Source organism: Geotrypetes seraphini, chromosome 2 (genome assembly GCF_902459505.1).
Source record: "Geotrypetes seraphini chromosome 2, aGeoSer1.1, whole genome shotgun sequence".
NCBI classification, from domain to species: domain Eukaryota; kingdom Metazoa; phylum Chordata; class Amphibia; order Gymnophiona; family Dermophiidae; genus Geotrypetes; species Geotrypetes seraphini.
Window position 1 is genome coordinate 68,232,491 of NC_047085.1, and position 20,929 is coordinate 68,253,419.

The 20,929-nt window shown below is 40.7% G+C and overlaps 1 protein-coding gene across 8 annotated transcripts in view; it reads right to left on the minus strand.

Annotated features, from left to right (window-relative positions):
* The window catches only part of VPS13B (vacuolar protein sorting 13 homolog B), a 1,237,203-nt gene that overhangs the window by 72,439 nt on the left and 1,143,835 nt on the right, over positions 1–20,929 (minus strand). For all 8 annotated transcript variants that reach the window (XM_033933145.1, XM_033933154.1, XM_033933146.1 and 5 more), the window contains 3 exons: positions 9,445–9,728; positions 8,377–8,504; positions 1,981–2,180 (listed from right to left, as the gene is read on the minus strand). In XM_033933145.1, the coding sequence (XP_033789036.1) occupies positions 1,981–2,180; positions 8,377–8,504; positions 9,445–9,728 (612 nt within the window). The remainder of the gene's footprint in view (positions 1–1,980; positions 2,181–8,376; positions 8,505–9,444; positions 9,729–20,929) is intronic.

Consider the following 20,929-nt stretch of genomic DNA (forward strand, 5'->3'; position numbering starts at 1 on the left):
CCAGGCAACAAAGGTAGGAAAAAAATTCTTTTTTTTTTTTTTTTTGCTTCAGGATAAAGTAGTATATTAGTTGTGTTGATAAAAATTTATAAACATTAGAGGCTCTGGTAGAAACCCGTTTACAAATTATGTATTCTTCCCAATTAATATTTCCAAATTAATAAAGTCTTTTTGCTTATTTTTAAATGGGTTTCTACCAGAGCCTTTAATTCAGTAGCATAATTAAATGAAATAACTATTTCTGTAGTTTATAGGGACGGAGGGGATTCCTCGCGGGGACGGGCGGGGACGGAGGGATTCCTCGCGGGGATAGGTGGGGACGGATGGTAGTCCTCATGGGGACGGGTGGGGACGGGTGGGACTTTGGCGGGGACGGGTGGGATTTCTGTCCCCGCGCAATTTAAACATGCACCTTTCTTCCTCCATCCCATGCACCTTTCTTCCTCCATCCCATAACACACACAGCCCGGTGGTGATGATTATCAGATTGATTCATGAATATATAATGATGATATGAGTATGCACCTCTTCCTTCCCATCCTCCTTAGCATGTCACATACAGCATGTTACATTACACAAAGTCTGTGTAATGTAACATGCTGTATGTGACATGCTGAGGAGGATGGGAAGGAAGTGGTGCACACTCATAACATCATTATATATTCATGAATATATAACATCATTATATCATTATATCATAACATCATTATATATTCATCCATAGCTGCATGTTAATGATGTGCTCATATGCACTTATTTATCATCATCATATACATGCAGCTGTGGATGTGTAAGGATGTGAGGAGGATGGATGGGAAGGAAGGAAGGTGCACATATCAACATATCGTACATTTTTAACATGCATGATGCAGCTATAGGCAAGCTGAGGAGGATGGGATCATACAGATGTGTATGTTCAGATATGCGCTCAGATGTGTAGTTTTTTCTTATATATTTATTAAGCTTACAGTATTTATAAAAACACATTTAATACTTGTTACAAAAAATAGTGTGCAATTGTGATCTACTTCTGGCCTACAAAGGTCAAAAGAAATCCTTAACTGAGATTTTACATTCAAAAGTGAATTATAGCTACTAGCACTATTATTTATTAGTTATTTATTATGCAGATGGTTGTTAGTTTGTTATTAGTTCAGTATTAGACATATGTTAGTTTAGAATAGATAGGTATAGATTATTAGTTTAGTTTAGGTTAGGTTAGGGCCCTGCTGAAAGAGTCTACCTTGACGTGGTTGCAGGCTTACAAATCTTTTGGTCAAAGAGTGCGGCAACAGAGAAAAGTATGTGTGTATTCGGCCCATGGAAGAAGGGAGGGTCGGGGGGGAGGGAAGGGTACGTGGGGGGCCCAATAGGATTGCTCAGTAAGGGGCCCAGAAATTTCTGATGGCGGCCCTGATCCCAGGTTATTAGTAACTAGGTCTCATTACAAGAGTTAGTGGTAAAATAACATGTCTCATGGATAATTGATAACACACCGCTCCCTCCCCTCACAACCTATTCTTCGTTATTGAAATTTATCATCTCAATTGTGTCACATCATTTGATGAAAGAAAAGCAAAAGAGGCAACCTATGGTGCTCAATGAATAAAAACATTGAGCACTATAGGGCGCCTCTTTTGCTTTTCTTTGTTCCACCTTGAGGAGGTAGATTCTCCTGTTTGGGTGTAACATTATTTGATGAACCACAAACTTTGATTCAAATTTCACATTTTCCTCAAAATTCTGGTAGTATGCCGATGGGTTAATTGCATATCAAGTGTAAGAAATCACTAAACAAAGTAACAGAAAATAAATTTGTGAAATGAAACAAAATACTCATTGGAAGTTTTTGTCACAAATATTTGTCTTGTTGAGCTGTGCAGATCAGAGTTCATTTGTCTTGCATCTTACAGACAGAATTACAGATTTGATCTAGTGTTTTGTATACCTAGAAGTACTATACTATTCAATGATACATACCTGTGTCCCTTGGCTATTAATGTCTACAAAATCGCTCCACTCGTTTAATGATTCATCTGATGACAGCACTCTTAAAAGGATGCTGGGTAATGCATCTTTAGTTTTACAATCTGGGAAGCTAAACATTTGATGATAAAGCTCATGATGCACTGAACATTCAGCCGGAATCTTCCAGCAAAAAACTTCAAATTTTGGAGTGTCTGAAATAATAATAATAAAAACATTAAATTGAGCTCATAATGGCATATTTTGCATCTATATACAGCTTTTCATTTGCACAGTATTTCATTCATATGTAATTGGGAAGGACAATTCTTTAGCTATATGCCTGCATTTATGTACCACTTGTGCCTGTAAATGTACAGAATAACCTTGCCGGTATAAGTGGCAGCTATTTACCTAAGTGCTAAAATATAAGGACATACGGCCATATTCTATAAATAGCTCCTACATTAGGCACCCTAATTGCAGCCACCTAGTGATGTCTAAGTTCGGGATCCGCGTCTAATTTTTACTTTTTAATTGGCATGGCAATTGACCAAGCTGGTTTTCAGCCAGCTAAAAAAATAACATTAATTAAACTATTTAAGAGTTTGCACTGAACTCTTAGGACACCTAGCAACGCCTAAGTGGAGGCACCCTCCCACGCCTAAGATGCCTTTGTTAAAAAGTAGGCGTGCTTATGGGTGGAGAATAGACATGGTTGACTTAGGTGTCTGATATAGGCACCGCCAAATTAGGCGAGTGAAAACCTGACCTAGTGCAGCGGTACCTATGTCTAGGACCCCTAGCGATGACATGTCCGCTTAGGCGCTGCTAGGCATGATTCAATAAACAGTACCATTTTTTGATTGACAACCGTGCTAAGTGGCGCCTACAATGTGGGCATCACTCAACACCATTTATAGAATCTGGTCCATAGTGTGTATCTGTAAGGGGGGGTAATCATAAGAGTGGAGCTGCTACTTATTCCAGCAACGTAAAATTGTCCCCCAGTGCTGCAGGACAGAGTGCCTCCCTGTCTTGCTCCTGTTCATTACTGTGCACAAACACAGATGGCGCAGCATCTCCCCTTCTCCCTTTCTTTCTCTCACCAGAATCCTTCTCTTCGAACCTCTTGACAGAGCTTGATTATAATGTCTGGAAAGCAAAGTGATTTGTTTCGGGGGAGGGGAAGGGGAGATGCTCTATAATGTGTGAGGGCGGGGGTGTGGGAGAGGGAGCTAATCTGTGCTGCAATGTTTCCAGAGGAGGTAATAGAAAGTAAGAGGCAGATATGCTGGACAGATTGGAAAGAGAGGTGGAAATGCTAGAACAGGGGTGCCCAAATGGTCGATCGCGATCGAAGTACACTGGAGGTAGAGTGAAAGATCCAGAGTGGATTCCTTCTGCAGCATGCAGGTATGGGGTATGGGGGAATAACCCTATGGCCTAGAATGTCTCAGCTATTGCACTGGAAATTACATTATTCTCAATCTGGTTTTCGGAAAAACTTTAGTACCAAAACTGTAATTGGCTTTTTATTTGCTTATTGAAAATCCTTGTTAAGTCAAGGTCAGTGATTCTATAATTATTGATCTGTCGGATCACAATCATATTTTATCAACATTGAAGAGAAACTACTAATAATATAAAAAAATAATAATAAAAACTAAATAATAGCATAGCTTACCATATAACTAGCAATTTTAGGGGACTTTATTTTACATATTCTCACTCCCTTAGCAACTTAATTAAGAAGTCACCAATAATAAGATGTAGGCAGCAGTTCAGCAGCGAGATGGGGGCTATCCAGTCTTTTGAACTGACTGTCACATGTTTGATTATCTCTTAATTGGTGATAAATCATATGTGTGTACTCGGGCAATGAGTCTGATCTCTGCAGGCTAGAATAGCAGATTTGGAGGAGCTGAGAAAAACAGAGAGGTTTATAGAGGAGGACTACAGAGACATAGCAGAGAAGTCCCAACTCCAATCTGGCAACCTCGATGTTGCCATGGTGAAGACAGGTCTTCTGAAGGGACAGCATCACCATGGAGAGGCAGGAAGTGATCCTGTAGCTAGGGCCTTCCCTCCAGGGGATGCAATATCCTCTCACATTGAGGATGTGTCTCCAGAGGCTTCTGCCTAGGAGGGAAAGTTTAGGATGGTCGTTATAGCTGGAGATCCTATCATTAGACATGTAGAAAGCTGGATGGCTGATAGACATGAATATCGCTCGGTCACTTGCCTGCCTGGTGTGAAAGTGGTAGACTTTGCATGTCACATAGATAAGATTTTACACAGTGCTAGAGAGAAGCCTGCTATCTTGGTACATGTGGATATCAATGACATAAGAAAATGTAACAGGGAGGTTCTGGTGGCCAAATTTAAACTCTTAGGTAGGAAGCTGAAATACAGGACCTCCAGGGTAGCATTTTCTGACGTGCTCCACGTTCAATGGTCAGAACCCAAGAGACAGGCAGAGCTCGAATCTCAATGCAAGGGTAAGGTGATGGTGCAGGGAGAAGGGTGTTAGATTTGTTAGGTACTGGGCAACATTCTGGCGAAGGGGGAGCCTATTCCAGAAAGATGGGCTTTAACTTAACCAGGGTGCAACAAGGCTGCTGGCATCAACATTTAAAAAAGAGCTAGAAAAGTTTTTTTAAACTAGAAAATGGGGGAAGGCAGACAGCGGCTCAAAAGTACATGGTTCAGAACAAGGTATCTTGAAAAGATATCACTAAAGTGGACCAGATGTTTTTAAACATTGTCAACTACTGGGAAAGTTGTAAATAGGAATAACAAACATTGTTTGAATTGTGTGTATGCAAATGCCAGAAACCTAAGAAACAAGGTGGGAGAGTTAAAATATATTGAATAAAATGAAAAGACAGATATAATAGTCATCTCTGAGACCTGTTAGAAGGAGTGGGATACTGTCATACTAGGGCACAAATTATTTCACAGTGATAGGGTGGATTGAATTGGAGGAGGTGTAGTATTATACATTAAGGAGGGACTTGAATTGAACAGACAAAAAAATTCTACAGGACATGAGAAGTCTATAAAATATTGAGTGGAGTGGAACAGGTAGATGTGAACTGCTTGTTTACTCTTTCCAAAACTACAAGGACTAGGATGCATGCAATGAAGCTATTAAGTATTAAATTTAAAATAAACCGGAGAAAATATTTCTTCACTTAATGTGTAATTAAACTCTGGAATTTGTTGCCAGAAAATATGGTGAAAGCATTAGCTTTGCAAGATTTAAAAAAAAAAATATTTGGATAATTTCTTAAAAGAAATGTCCATAAGCTATTATTAAGATGTATTTGATAAAATCCACTGCTTATTTCTAGGATAAACAGCATAAAATCTGTTTTACTCTTTTGGGATATTGCCCAAAATTTGTGACCTGGATTGGCTGCTGTTGGAAACAGGATACTAGGTTTGATGGACCTTTGGTGTGACCCAGCATGGCAACTCTCATGTTCTTAGGAAATAGTAATAAACTGGTTTCAAGGCTTTTTATCAAATCAATTTTGTAGTGCGAAAAGGCATGGTATTTTATCTGATCCTTGGAAGGCCACCTATGGAATTTCACAGGGCTTGCCATTATCTTCCATACTGTTTAAAATTTTATTACAATCTTTGGGAGTGGCCTTGAAGCAGATTAATGCAAACATTTTTTATATACGCAGATGATATCACTAACTGGAATACAAAACTATTTGGGATTGATATTAAGCTGGATTTTATTACATAGACTTAAGCTGAACAGAGAGAAAACTACATTTTCCGGGTCACCTTTGTCTATCTGCCTGTTTACTCCCTCGAAGAAATACAGCAAATTTGTCAAGCAAGATCTTCCTTTGCTGAAGCCATGCTGGCTGGTCCTCATCAGATCGTGTCCGTCAAGGTGCTCAATGATGCGGTCCTTTATCAGCACCTCTACCATCTTTCCCGGTATGAGGCTGATTTTGAGGGTGTCCCTTACATGTTAAGCTTACTATACTTATTAAGCTTACTATACTTATTATATATGTGGGGTGTTTAAAGATATAATCGTATAATTTCATTTTCATAGTTGAAATATCATATGAGCTTCCCTTCCTTGAATGCAGCAGTAGTTTCGCTGATTTGACGTCACTATCAGCTGACTTGGGAGGTATATTTAGCAGTAAATAGGATGCCGCGGCCATCTTGTTTATAATACTCGGTGCTCGGTTAACATGGCGGAAAGCTAAACTAAGGTATGAATAATTTTGTGCAATATACTTTGTGCTGCAAATTTAGTCGATATTTATTAGATGTGATTTTACATTTTATCAATTTTCTAAAAAAATTTATAATGTTATGTTTGGTCCTAGGAATATTAGCCTTGAGAAAACCGTTCGGGTGAAACATGGCACGATAGTCCCTGCGAGTTAGACCACTAATATAAACTAAACTAATTATTTCAACATCTTCATTAATTCTTATGATAAAGTTTGACATTTAAGATGAATTAAGTAAGACCCGGTGAGGAATTGGTACGCAAAGCCAGATACAATGAATACATTTTGAGTATCTTGGTGGTACCTCTGAGGGTCTGTCACCATTGAAATCTTCAAAATCGTTGTTGCAAGTGTGAGAATATGGGGGAGGGGGTGATCTAAAAAGCATAGCTGAACATGCAGAACCCTGCAGTACACCTGTAAGAGTTTAAAAGAAGAGGATTGTGGCTTATCCTTAATACATAGAAATATCTATCCAAAAGATAAGATGAGAATCATGAGACTACTACTTACTAATTACTAATGCCAAATAACTCAGGTTTTCTAAACAAAATAAAATGTCAATGTCAAGAGGAGAAAAGATATACTTTTATGAAAGTCAGATTTAATTAGGTCTAATGTGGAGATCAGTTCAATATCATGGTTAGAGTGAAAAAACAAACTGGTGGGTGACAGTCTATAAAATCTAGTAATAATAGTTATAAACTAACCTTTCAACAATCTAAAAAAAGCAAATTAGAGAGAGGATCTAAACTTCCTCTATTAAGGGCAGACTACTGCTTTTTCAGCTCCTTTGGCAGAATACTTTCTTTTAGTAATGTGTTCATTAAACCCATCAGACATTTAATCCAGGCTAACACTAATCTATAATGTTGTGTTGTAGTGCTCTAAGTGAAGGGATGGGATTATTCCAGTCTTCAAATTTTCTACTAGTTACCAAAAGACTATTGAATAAAATCTTAAGTACATTATTTGGTATTTAAAGCCCTGATATGTATCTTCTGAGACCTTCTCAAGGCTCGTTGCTCACTGAGCCATTATTTAGGGCTCCTTTTACTAAGGTGCGCCAGCATTTTTAGCGCACGCAGGAAATTACCGAGCGCTATGCTTCTAGAACTAACGCGTTAAGGTCTAGCGCACGCTATTCCGCGCATTAAAGCCCTATAGCACCTTAGTAAAAGGAGCCCTTAATGAGGTATGCTTTTTAATTCTAAGATGGAGCATGTATTAGGACTGTTGCTCCTTTTCTACACAGCGTGCAAGATCTTTTGATATAGAAATTAAGAATGAATCTATACTTGTCTTCAGGATCTTGTTGAAAAAAACATCTTAGTTATTAATGCTTTTAAGGCCCAGATTCTGTTAACAGCACCAGCCGCGTGTCAATCATGCTTAGGTGCTGTTAACAAAATCATCTCTGTCCCAAACCACACCTACTTTGACCTTAGGCACCGCTAGCCGCCATGTTGTAGGCACGATTTGGGCGCCTATTTTTTAAAATGGATTTTTAATCGGTTTTAAAGACACAGTCAATTCCCATTTTGATTAAAACCAATTAAAGCAATTACAGTAAGATAGGCACCAGTAGGTGTGATCAAGGCACCTACTGATAACTTAGGGAGCTGTTTATAGAATATGGCCCTTTAGTAACCTAGACTTCTATGCAGATGATTTTAATTCATTCTTAGACTGACTGTTTTGCTAATAAAGGTTCACTACCTAATTTTCTATTAGTATCCAGTTAAAAAAAAAAAGATTTCTGATTCTTGATATTGATGAGTGTAATATGTGTACAGAATTTTATATGAATATGGATTATGTTGTAATTTCCTTTCACGGGCGGGGAACGAGGGCTGCATTCCAGTCGGGTTTTCAGGATTTTCCCAATGAATATGCATGAGATCTATTTGCATGCACTGCCTCCACTGTAAGCAAATAGATCTCATGCATATTCATTGGGGAAATCCTAATCTGGATTGTGGCCCTTGTTCCCTACCCTTGGCTTAGATGGTTGCTTGTTCAGCTGAGAAAAACATTGGAAAAAAGCAGATGTATCCAAATGCTTAAAAAGGAAGAGAAAATTGCTATAATAGTCCAGTTATTTGCAATTATAACATTTAGATGCTAAAATCATTACCTTTGATATTTTCTTTCATAAGCAGTGGAACTGGGCATCTGTTGTGGATGATAATTCGAGGGCTGGGGTCTTCAGTAAGGGTCAGATATGTAACTCCAAGATATTCTTGATAGGTTAGTATTACAGCTCTAAAATAGAAAAACAGATGTCTGAGGACTACAAAACAAATTTTTTGATGTTACAAGTTATAATTCTTTCACTTCTGGGATTTTCAATTATTTTTCATGACCTTCAAAAATATTTGTAAACAAAGATTACCATGGATTGTATGGTCAAAAACTGTCACCTTTGAGCTTTAGTACCTAAATGGGGCAATTTTCAGTAGCCTATGAAGCTGCAAAATATGCAGGTACTTAAGATCCTATTCACCCTATAGATAATTTTCAAAAGGTATCTATTTGGACACCTCACATTTGAAAATCCCTACAAGTCATTTCTTATTTCTGTGGGCAGATGAATGGGGCAAAACCATATGTGTAGTTTTAGAAATCTGTTTTCAAAGATAGAAACTCTTTCTAATGTTCTCTTCTCCCCTCGAACCCCTGACACCCCACCCCGAACCCCTTCCACCCAATAGGTGCCTGCCTGTTTTTTATAGAATAGGATAGGCGCCTATCGCCCTATTAAAATTTTGTTTTCCAATTATTGAGGGTATTTTGTCATAATCTGCCCCTGATTAGCACAGGATTCGCACGTGAACCCTTACGAACTACACAGTAGGTGTCGGTAAGTGCTCACATGTTAATCACAAAATCTCTGTATTGACCCTTACATGCAATTCTGAGTCTCTATCACTGTTACATTCAAAGCTGTTAGATGGACTCCAAGAATAGTGCCATGTTGTGTAAAATTAAAATTGGACAAGTCCATAATCATGACATTTGATTAAGTGTTCAAATCAGCAAACATTGTTTTGTTTTCATAAAAAAAAAAAAAAAAATCTAAGACTGGTTTTCTTATATACTGACATGTGCTCCTGTCTTCACTTCTGTATCAGCTTTTAATTCTAGACTATGAAAGTTTACGTTAAGTTTTAGGGCTATATTTGTCTAGATATAACTCACATACCTGGTGCACAAGCCACTTTCACTGCAGTTCTCAATGGGCACTGCCACACTCTGTCTAGGGCACTCTGGTCTAACAACAGCTGGTAGACTCCAGCACTCAGCACTGTCCTTGTCAGCTCCAGCACAGAAGCTTAACAGAATGTGCTTTTGAAGAGAGGATGAGTCTGATACTGATTCACCGGCCTTGCATACCAGGTCCCAGCAAGGAACGGAACTGTAGTTTACAGTGGTTTGCTGCCCAACTGGGCAGATGCTGAATATTGCACTGACTGGTACAAGCATGCACTTTAGAAAAGGAAAAAAAAAATAGACCTTATCAATATTAACCAACATATTGAATACAGGAATGTATCATTTTATTTTTATTTATAATTTCCAAATTAAATACAAAGTATAAACTTTGAAAGAAAAAACAGAATATAATACTCCCAAATTTCCCATTGGGTATTGAGATTATATAATAGAAAAAGGGAAATATAATATAAAATATAGTCTTCAAACTGACTGGGGGGGGGGCAAAGATATTAATCCTCCAGGGAAAGGAAACTAAAGCAAAGAAGTACTATAAACTATTGAAATTGAGCAAATCCTTTCAACTTTCTAACTGATTTAATCCTTACACCAGGGGTGCCCAATATGTCGATTGCGATCAACCGGTCGCTAGGGAAGGCAATGCGAGTCGATCACGGAACCCATCCCGGGTTCCGTGATAGACTCATGTTGCCGTCCCGATCGACCAGCCGATCAGCCTTCCTCTCCCTGAGGTTCCCCACCGATCATCACTTCATGCTCGCTGCCCGACTGCCAGAACCCGTCTTCCTCATACGCCTTTGTCCCGGCGCGCTTTTGACCTGACACCCTTGCTTTCTCCTGTAGAAAATCTTTGATAGACTGGGGGATGATGTCACTTCCTTCGGGAGAAGGCGGGAGGGAGGTCTAGGGAAGTCACATCACTGGAGAGCTGAGCGCCGGCTGCCCCTGGCGGAATCAAGCCGCCAGACTGAAGAAAGGCGGTCGGGAGCAGGAGGTGCTCTGCCCAAAAATGCAAGAACTGCTGCTGCTCTGGCATCTTGAGCCTGAAAATGGGAAGTTGAGGAGGGGGGGGGCTATGCATTTTTGTAAGTGCCCTGCTGAAAGGAGACTGGAACAGCTCTCATGGAAGGATTTATAGACTGGCTTTTTCTTTTCCTCGGCCCTGGGCGTCCAGAGATTTGGGCCTGCAGAAGCCTCGTGCTGACCAGCACTCCTCTCCCCGACGTCAATTCTGACATCGGAGATGAATTTCTGGGTCAGCCAATCGCTGCCTGGCTGGCCCGGAACTTCCTCTCCCACATCAGACTTGAAGGGGAGCGGAACCCTGATCAGCGCAAGGCTTCTGCAAGGAAATCTTGGGGCGGTGGTGGCTTGGAGGCCTGTTTCCCGGTAGCGGTGGCAAACCTAGTAGCTTGGGGAAGGGCAGGGAGAAAGAAACAAAGGGGGCAGGCAGGGAGACAGAAAGAAGAGGGGACAGGGAGACAAAGAAAAAAGGGAAACAGAAAGAAAGAGGGAACAGGGAGACAAAAAGAAAGTGGGCAAGGAGAGAAAGAGAAAGAAAGAACAGGAAGCAGGGAGAAAGAAAGAAGGGGGCAGGGAGAAAGAAAGAAAAAGTTGGGGGGAGAATGAGGTCTGGAGGAGAGAAAGCATATAGGAGGTTGAAAGAAGGGAAGAAATATTGGATGCAGGAGTGGGCTGAAGTCAGAAGATGTCAGAAGAAGAAGTGCAGCCAGAGTGAAGTGAAAAGAAGTTAGAAGAAGAAAGTGCAAACAGAGACTCATGAAATCACCAGACAACAAAAGTAGGAAAAATGATTTTATTTTCAATTTAGTGATCAAAATGTGTCCATTTTGAGAATTTATATCTGCTGTCTATATTTTGCACTATGGCTCCCTTTTACTAAACCTCAATAGCGGTTTTTAGCGCAGGGCGCCTATGAGGGTCGAGAGCAACGTGGGACATTCAGCACAACTCCCTGCACTAAAAACTGCTATGTGGTTTAGTAAAAAGGGAGGGGGTATATTTGTCTATTTTTGTATGGCTGTTATTGAGGCGACATTGCATAGAGTCATTTGCCTTGATCTCTGAAAAAAAACCCGGAATATGAATTATAATTAACATTTTCTCTGCCTTTCAGTGTGCTTTGTGGGGTTTTTAAAAATTATTTTATTGTTGCTAGATCATTTTGACTTGGTCATTTTAAAAGTAGCTTGCAAGCCCAAAAAGTGTGGGCACCCCTGCCTTACACCATTTTACCCTAGGCTACAAATGAAATCCCCTTTCCCTCTAGAAAGAAACGAAGCTGAACTGGATCATAAAATATATATCTAACATTCTGATAGGAAATAAAACATTTACATGGGAATCTCAACTGAAATAAAGCATCTAAAGAAAGAACTTTATCCTGATAGACTAGAAATTCCTTTCTCCTAGCTCCACTTAGAAATGTCCGGGAAAATATAGGAAGGTATCATTTTAAATAGCAGTAGCTTGCTGTTTCAAAATATTTGTATTTGTATTTATTTATATCCCGCTTTTCCCAAGGTGGGTCACAATGAAATATATGCATAAGCAAAATCACATACATTACAACAGATAAAACATCAATAAAACATAATAATATTAATATAAAGCCTTGTAAAATTACAAAGAGGCTACCAGTGCCTCACATCAAAAAACTTTAAATCAAATCCCATATTGCATCTTACAGAAAAGATGTTTTTTCAACATTTTCTTGAACGTACTCAAATTTGTTTGCTGCCGTAAATATCCTGGAAGCTTATTCCACTCCTGAGGACCCACGCATGAAAACATGCTAGCTCTAGACTAGGGGTGGGCAACAAGGGCCACAATCCAATGGGGTTTTCAGTATTTCCCCCAATGAATATACATGAGATCTATTTGCATACAATGAAGGCAGTGCATGCAAATAGATCTCATACATATTTGTTGGGGAAATCCTGAAAACCCAACTGGATTGTGTCCCTCGAGGACTGAGGTTGCCCACCCCTGCTCTAGACACAGCTAGCAGCACTTGTTTCACTGTCGGAATATGTAGGTCAGCGTGAGTCACCGAACGCAACATACGCTGCAGTTCATATGGCAGAATGCTATCCATCAAATGCCTTGGCGCCTTATTGTGACTACAATTCTGGGGTTCAAAAAGGGACTGGATGACTTCCTGGAGGGAAAGGGGATAACAGGGTACAGATAGAGGTTTACCTTACAGGACATTAAGCGAACAGGGTATGGACGTTTAGGTTAGGTAGGGAACACTTACAGGTCATGGACCTGTGGGGGCCGCTGCGAGAGCGGACTGCCGGGCACGATGGACCCCTGGTCTGACCCGGCAGAGGCAATTCTTATGTTCTCATAGATACACCATGACTAATAATTTTTAAAGAATTTGATGTTCTAATTGCAACCAATACAATGTATAGCATTCTGTTACATGATCGCTCTTTTTTAGTTAAAACAAAGTTTGAATGATCGAATTCTGAGCTACCTGCAGTGCACTCAGTGTTAATGCAGGTAGCCCAGGGGATGAGATTGCTATGTAATCGTAATGTTATTTGAATGCATTTTGTAAAGGTATTGTGCATAAATTATTGTGAATGTTTTTCAATTGTTAACCGCTTAGTTTTAGGCGGTCTAGAAATATTAGCAACAAATATACCCAGAAAAAAAAAATTGTAGTAGTTTAGCCATGATAGTACCACACTCTGCAAGACAGTCCTAGACATAGTGGCTGACAAATATGGGCACAAATTGCTCAACAAATGCAATTTGAAAAATACCTTTTGTACCATTGCACATACATGCCCCCTGAACGTCAGACAAGAATCTACTAAAACCCCTAAATATTTAACCTCCATGGATATTGCAACATTAGTGTCTAATGGTCAATTTTATCAGGAAAAGAAAATCCCAACGAACGAACAAAACACATGACCCTCGTTTTCCAAACATTCAATTTTAATCTGTTACAAGCCACCAACTATTAATCTCTGTCATCACCTTCTGCAGCCACTGAACTGCCTTTCCAAAATCCCCATCAATGGGGAGCATAAACTGAACATCATCCATGTAAAGCTGATACGAGACTTATGCGGACTGCAGCAGTCTATAGAAGGGGTTGAAATAGAGATTAAACAAAGCAGCTGACAGGGCAGAGCCCTGCAGGACCCCTGTAGTAACTTTCCACCGGTGAGACAATACACCATCCACTAAAACTTCCTGCTGCCTATTCCGCAAGAAGGGCGAAAACCATTTTAAAACTACTCCTCCAATTCCACAACCTTTCAGTCTATCAAGTAAAACACGGCCTAACATATCAAAGGCAGCTGACACATCAAGAAATATCACCAAATACTCTTTCCCATTTTCAAGACCACTTCGTATTGGCACCAGAAGGGTCTCAGTGCTGCGATACTTCCGAAAAGCGTACTGGTGATTATCTAAAATTCCATGGTCCTGGAGATAGTTATCGAGCTGTAAATACACAAGTTTCTCTAGAACCTTTCCCAAAAAGGGCAGTGAAGCTACAGGATGGAAATTACTGATCACATTATCACTTATTATCTTTACAAGAGGTTTTATAGTCGCAATTTTCAACACATCTGGTACTTCACCCTCTTGCAACATTAAGTTCATCATACAGCACACTTTGCAAATATTTAATTTTATTATATTCTGATGCCAAAAGATAGTCAGGTACTGAGAGAGAGATGGAACTAATGTACATTTTTAAAGGAAGCTTAAACTCAAATAACCCATACTTTGCTGGCCTGTTAAATATTGTCAGAATCTAAAGCAACTTTGAATTTTTGTGTCAAGTTTCAAATAACTAGCCCTTTCAAAGAATCAGCACTACACAATCCCCCCTAAGATTTGCTCTTTAATTGCAATTAAAAGCATATGGCAAAGGATGAACGATTCATTTAGTTAAACTTGCACATAAATAAAAATAATACAAGATGCAGACCACCTATTCAGTTACAGTAGGTTCTAATGCATTTTAATTTTTTATGTTGGAGCTTAGTAAACAATTAACATGCCATGTTAACAATTTATTTACTGTTTATGTCTTCTTCCTCATTCGCTCAATCCACTCAGCTTGCACTACTCTAATCTATGCTTTAGTTAAATTGAAACTCAACTATATCAACCCAATCTATGCTGGCCTCTAAATTGCTTTCCTAAAATGGTTTCAATCTATTCAAAATACACCTGACTATTATCTTCTGCAAAGTGTTTTGACCAGTTTACACCTCTATTTCTCCGATACCTTTGGCTTCCAGTCAAAACCAGAATAAATCATAGTAATATGTAGAAATAAAACAAAAGCATAAAGGAAAAGGAAAAAAAATATCTTTTTTATTGAACTAACTTAGTGTTTATGATTAGCTTTCGAAGAAACCCCTTCTTCATCAGATCAGAAATCATAAAATCTTGACTCCAATCCACAGAGCTCTTTGTACCAAGACATCACAGTACTTGGCGACTACCATTATACCCTACATCTCCCACAGAACTCTTCATTCAGCTACCAAGCAACACTTAAGTATTCCCTTGGTTTTCTGCTCACCATTCACCACTAAAAAACAAGATTCACTAGAGAAAGGGAGTCAATCGCTGTTGGCTTATTCCTGGCTGATTTTAAAACAGCGATTGATTCACTATCTTCTTTGCATGCTACCTGTCACTTCTGTCAGGGCTTCTACCGGCTTTTTAAAACTTTTTTTTTAATCGGGCAGATATTTTGCGTGTTTTACACATGCAAAATATCAGCCCGATTTAAATTTTTTTTTAAAAAGCCCCCCCTCCCAACAAGTGCTCCTTCCCCCTCCCTCCCCGAACCCTGCCCCCACAAAAGTACCTCCCTCCCCTGCTGCCGCTTCCAAATTATGGTAGGAAGGATTCCCACTCCCTCCTGCCATCGGGCCAACTCTCTCCGCAACGGCAGAGGGATGCTGACTCTTTCCTGCCACCAGATGCCCCCCTCCCCTTACCTGTAAAGGAGCAGGAGGGGTGCTCAGTCCCTCCTGCTCCAATGACTCCAGCAATATGTCTGGCCTTAGATCCTACCCCATTGCATCATGTGATGCATGGGGAGGGGCCTAAGGCCCTGATTGGCCTTGGGAGGGGCCTGAGGCACCTGAGCCAATCAGGGACTTCCTTAGTGAGTAGCCTAAGGAAGTCCCAGATTGGCCATTGTTTTTTGCCAAAGCCCTTGGTTGCAAGCCTGTGGTTTTAAAGATATTTTACAGTTTTATATTTTATTTTGTAAGGGCGGAAGAGGGCAGAAGAGTCAGCAGGGATAGTAAGTGACTGGTCCTCAGTAGTCGCTTCACTTCAGATCAGCAAACACAATCAGTGTTTCTTCTTTTGCTTCGTGAATCGATGGCTTCCTATTTTTGCATGCCATTCCTCTGATTTGCATGGGTGAATTGGATCACGTAGGAGATTTGATCAGCAGCAGTTTAGTGAATCTAGCCCTACGCATTTTTTTTCTATCTTGCACCCACACTTTGGAATGCTCTCCCTTGTTTGTTCATGCAAAACTATCTTTCCTGAAATTTAAAGCAACCCTGCCAGTTAACTGCATAAACAGGACCACATAAAACATGGTTCTATCTTTATGTAGTTCATTGTAGCTAGTTAAGTGCTGAATACTGCACTTAACCAATTGTGATTTATCTGGCCGCATATGCTTGAATATTCAATGCCGGTGCTCAGATATGGCCCAACACTGAATTCCCAGGAATAAAGCAAAACACTGACCACTGCTGGCAGAATATTGGGCCCCTACTGTATATTTGGTATACTGTACATAGTGGCCAGTTTATTAAACCATGCTAAGCAGTTAGTGCGAGTTAGCTGTTAGTGTGGATCTGTGCTAATGGCTACTTGCATGCTAAACATAAGAACATAAGAACATAAGCAATGCCTCTGCTGGGTCAGACCTGAGGTCCATCATGCCCAGCAGTCCGCTCACGCGGCGGCCCAACAGGTCCAGGACCTGTGCAGTAATCCTCTATTTATACCCCTCTATCCCCTTTTCCAGCAGGAAATTGTCCAATCCTTTCTTAAACCCCTGTACTGTACTCTGCCCTATTACTCCCTCTGGAAGCGCATTCCAGGTGTCCACCACTCGTTGGGTAAAGAAGAACTTCCTAGCATTCATTTTAAATCTGTCCCCTTTCAACTTTTCCAAGTGTCCTCTTGTTCTTTTATTTTTTGAAAGTTTGAAGAATCTGTCCTTCTCTACTCTCTCTATGCCCTTCATGATCTTATAAGTCTCTATCATATCCCCTCTAAGTCTCCTCTTCTCCAGGGAAAAGAGACCCAGTTTCTCCAATCTCTCAGCGTATGAGAGGTTTTCCATCCCTTTTATCAAGCGTGTCGCTCTCCTCTGAACCCTCTCGAGTAACGCCATATCCTTCCTAAGGTACGGAGACCAATATTGGACGCAGTATTCCAGATGCGGGCGCACCATCGCCCGATACAATGGCAGGATAACTTCTTTTGTCCTTGTTGTAATACCCTTCTTGATTATGCCTAGCATTCTATTTGCTTTCTTAGCGGCTGTTGCGCACTGTGCCATCGGCTTCATTGTCATGTCCACCATTACCCCCAAGTCCCTTTCTTGGTTGCTCTCATTCAATAATATCCCTCCCATCGTATAGTTGTACCTCGGGTTTCTGTTTCCAACATGCAATACTTTACATTTCTCAATGTTGAACTTCATCTGCCATCTCGCCGCCCATTCCCCCAATTTGTTCAAGTCCCTTTGCAATTCTTCGCATTCCTCTTTAGTCCCAGCTCCACTAAATAGTTTTGTATCATCCGCAAATTTTATTATCTCACACTTCGTGCCTGTTTCTAGATCATTTATGAATATATTAAATAGCAGCGGCCCGAGCACTGAGCCCTGCGGAACACCACTCGTGACCCCCATCCAGTCCGAGTAGTGGCCCTTCACCCCTACCCTCTGTTTCCTACCCGCCAACCAGTTTCTGATCCATCTATGTACGTCTCCGTCCACTCCATGGTTCTTCAGTTTCCGGAGTAGACGTTCGTGAGGCACCTTGTCAAAGGCTTTTTGGAAATCAAGGTATATGATGTCTATGGGGTCTCCTCTGTCCATCCGTTTGTTAATTCCTTCGAAGAAGTGCAATAAGTTCGTTAGGCACGATCTCCCCCTGCAGAAACCATGTTGGGTTGTTTTCAAAAGTTCGTTTCTTTCCAGATGTTCATCGATGTGTTCTTTAATCAGTGCTTCCGTCAGTTTCCCCGGAACCGAAGTCAAACTCACTGGTCTGTAGTTTCCCGGGTCACCTCTTGATCCCTTTTTAAAGATGGGCGTGACATTGGCTATCTTCCAATCCTCCGGGATCATGCCTGTTTTCAAGGATAGGTTGCAAATTTGCTGCAGTAGTTCCGCTATCTCCTCCTTTAATTCCTTCAGAACCCTGGGATGGATTCCGTCCGGACCCGGGGATTTGTCAGTTTTAAGTTTTTCTATCTGCCTGTGTACATCATCAAGGCTCACTTCCATGGATGTTAATTTTTCTGCTTGATTTCCATTGAATATTTGTTCAGGTTCCGGTATGTTGGTTGTGTCTTCGTTTGTAAATACAGACGAGAAGAACATGTTGAGTCTTTCTGCGACTTCTTTCTCCTCCTTCACCGCTCCCTTCCTGTCTCCTTCGTCCAGCGGTCCTACCTCCTCCCTAGCTGGCTGTTTCCCTTTAACATATCTGAAGAACGGTTTGAAATTTCGTGCCTCCCTGGCTAGCCTCTCTTCATACTCTCTTTTGGCTTTTCGAACCACACGGTGACATTCTTTTTGATACTTCCTGTGCTCCTTCTGGTTCCCTTCAGTTTTGTCCTTTTTCCATTCCCTGAATGAATTTTTCTTATTGCCTATCGCTTCCTTCACTATTTTAGTCATCCATACTGGGTCTTTTGTTCGACCCTTTTTGCACCCCTTTCTGAATCTGGGGATGTGCAGATTTTGTGCCTCGCTCACTGTGTCTTTGAAAAAAGACCAGGCATGTTCTACTGTTTGCCATTTTTTGGAAGTGTTCCTAAGTTTCTTCCTTACCATTTCCCTCATTGCTTCATAGTTTCCTTTCCTGAAGTTGAAAGATGTCGCTATGGTTCTCTTTCCGTTCGGTATGCCTACTTCAACCTTGAACTTGATCATATTATGATCACTGTTTCCCAACGGTCCCACTACTTCCACTTCCTTTGCAGGTCCCCTTAGTCCATTTAGGATTAAATCCAGAGTGGCATTTCCTCTCGTCGGTTCTCTAACAAGCTGCTCCATGAAGCAATCTTGTATAGCCTCCAGGAATTCTGTCTCCCTAGCGCATCTTGAGCTTCCAAGACTCCAGTCTATCCCAGGATAGTTGAAGTCTCCCATAACAACTGTGTAACCACTTTTGCATTCTCGCTTCATCTCGGCATCCATTTCTTTATCGCTATCTCCGGTTTGCCCGGGTGGACGATAGTATAGGCCCATCTTTATTTCATGCCCTTTCCTACCCGGTATTTTAACCCATAGCGATTCCAGTTTGTTGATCATCTCCGCTGTGTCCATTCTTGTCGATTGTATGCTTTCTTTTACGTATAGGGCTATTCCTCCTCCTTTCTGACCTGACCTATCCCGGCGATAGAGCTTGTACCCCGGCAGTGCTGTATCCCATTTGTTTTCCTCATTCCACCACGTTTCAGAGATTCCAATGATGTCTATGTCCTCTGCATTGGCCATGGCTTCTAGCTCCCCCATTTTGTTTCTTAAACTCCTTGCATTAGTATATATGCAGTTTAGATCCTGGCATTTTGTCGTCTTCATTTCTTTTCCCTGTGCTTCAGTCTTTGGTGTCTTCTCTTTTGCTACAATCTTTCTAACCTCCTCTTCTGGGTTAGTTGACTCCTGTAATTTGTCTCTTGTTTCTTCCCTGCCTTTTTTCCCCTTAGTATCTTCTGAATCATCGACGCTAGGTCGACTGTCGGCTTTCCCCTTTCTCTTAGTTTAAAGCCTGTTCTATTCCTCTCTTGAAGTTGTTTGCTAGAAGTCTTGTTCCCGCCACGCTCAGGTGCAGTCCATCTCTCCTGTAGAGCTTGCTCTTGCCCCAGAACGTTGTCCAGTTCCTCACGAAGTGGAACCCTTTTTCCTCACACCAGCTCCTCATCCATGCATTTATTGATTGTAGTTCTTCCTGCCTTTTCACATCTGCCCTCGGTACCGGTAGGATCTCTGAGAATGCTAAAACTGCCTACTAGACGAATGTCCCCCTAAAATCATGACAATTGCCCCTCCAGAATTCAAAATGGAACTATTCACTTGGCTAACAACAGCCCTTACAAATGGAACACTGAACAAAGACATACTGATTACACCTATCCTCAAAGATCAGAAAACCTCTACAGCACTGAGATCCAACTACAGACCCATAGCAAGCATTCCCCTCTTCACAAAACTACAGGAAGGATTGGCCAACCTCCAACTAATAAACTACCTAGACAAATTTAACATCCTCAGCGAACATCAATCAGGTTTCAGGAAAGGATATAGCACAGAAACTATCATAGCCTCCCATAATAAATCACCTCTATGATCTCTTCAGCAAAGGCAAAAGCGCACTGATTCTGCAACTAGACCTTAGCAGTGCATTTGACCTAGTAGACCACAAAATTATGCTACTATGCCTTGACGCAATGGGAATCTCGGGAAAGGTAAAGAAATGGTTCCAAGAATTCCTAACAAACAGATCCTACCGAGTAGCCAGCAACGGAAATCACTCCAACCCATGGAAAAATCCATCAGGGGTACCCCAAGGCTCCCCTCTATCACCTACATTATTCAACATCTACATAGCATCCTTAGGTCACCGACTACAAAAATTAAACTTAATACACTACATATACGCAGACGATATATCTATCCTAATCCCCTTAAATGACATCTCAACTGAAATTATAGACAACCTCTCACACACAATGATAGAAATCGAAAAATGGACCACCAACTTCAAACTGAAATTAAACACAGAGAAAACAAAAGTCTTCTTGGCAAGCCCCAATGACAAAATAACAAGAACATCATTAGAAATAAATGACCTCGAATATCCGATTTCCAAAACCATAAAAATTCTGGATATCACACTAGACACGCACTTGACCATGGCTGACCACACAAACTTAACAGCGAAGAAAAGCTTTTATACACTATGGAAGCTAAGGACTATTAAAAAATACTTTGACACAACATCCTTCAGATTACTGGTGCAATCGCCGATCCTATCCACCCTGGACTACTGCAACATCGTCTACCTGGGTATCCCACAAAAAACAATAAAGAAGCTGAGATTAGTACAAAACACTGTAGTTCGCTTAATCTTCGGTCTGAGAAAAAAAGACCACATTAGCCCATACTACAAAGA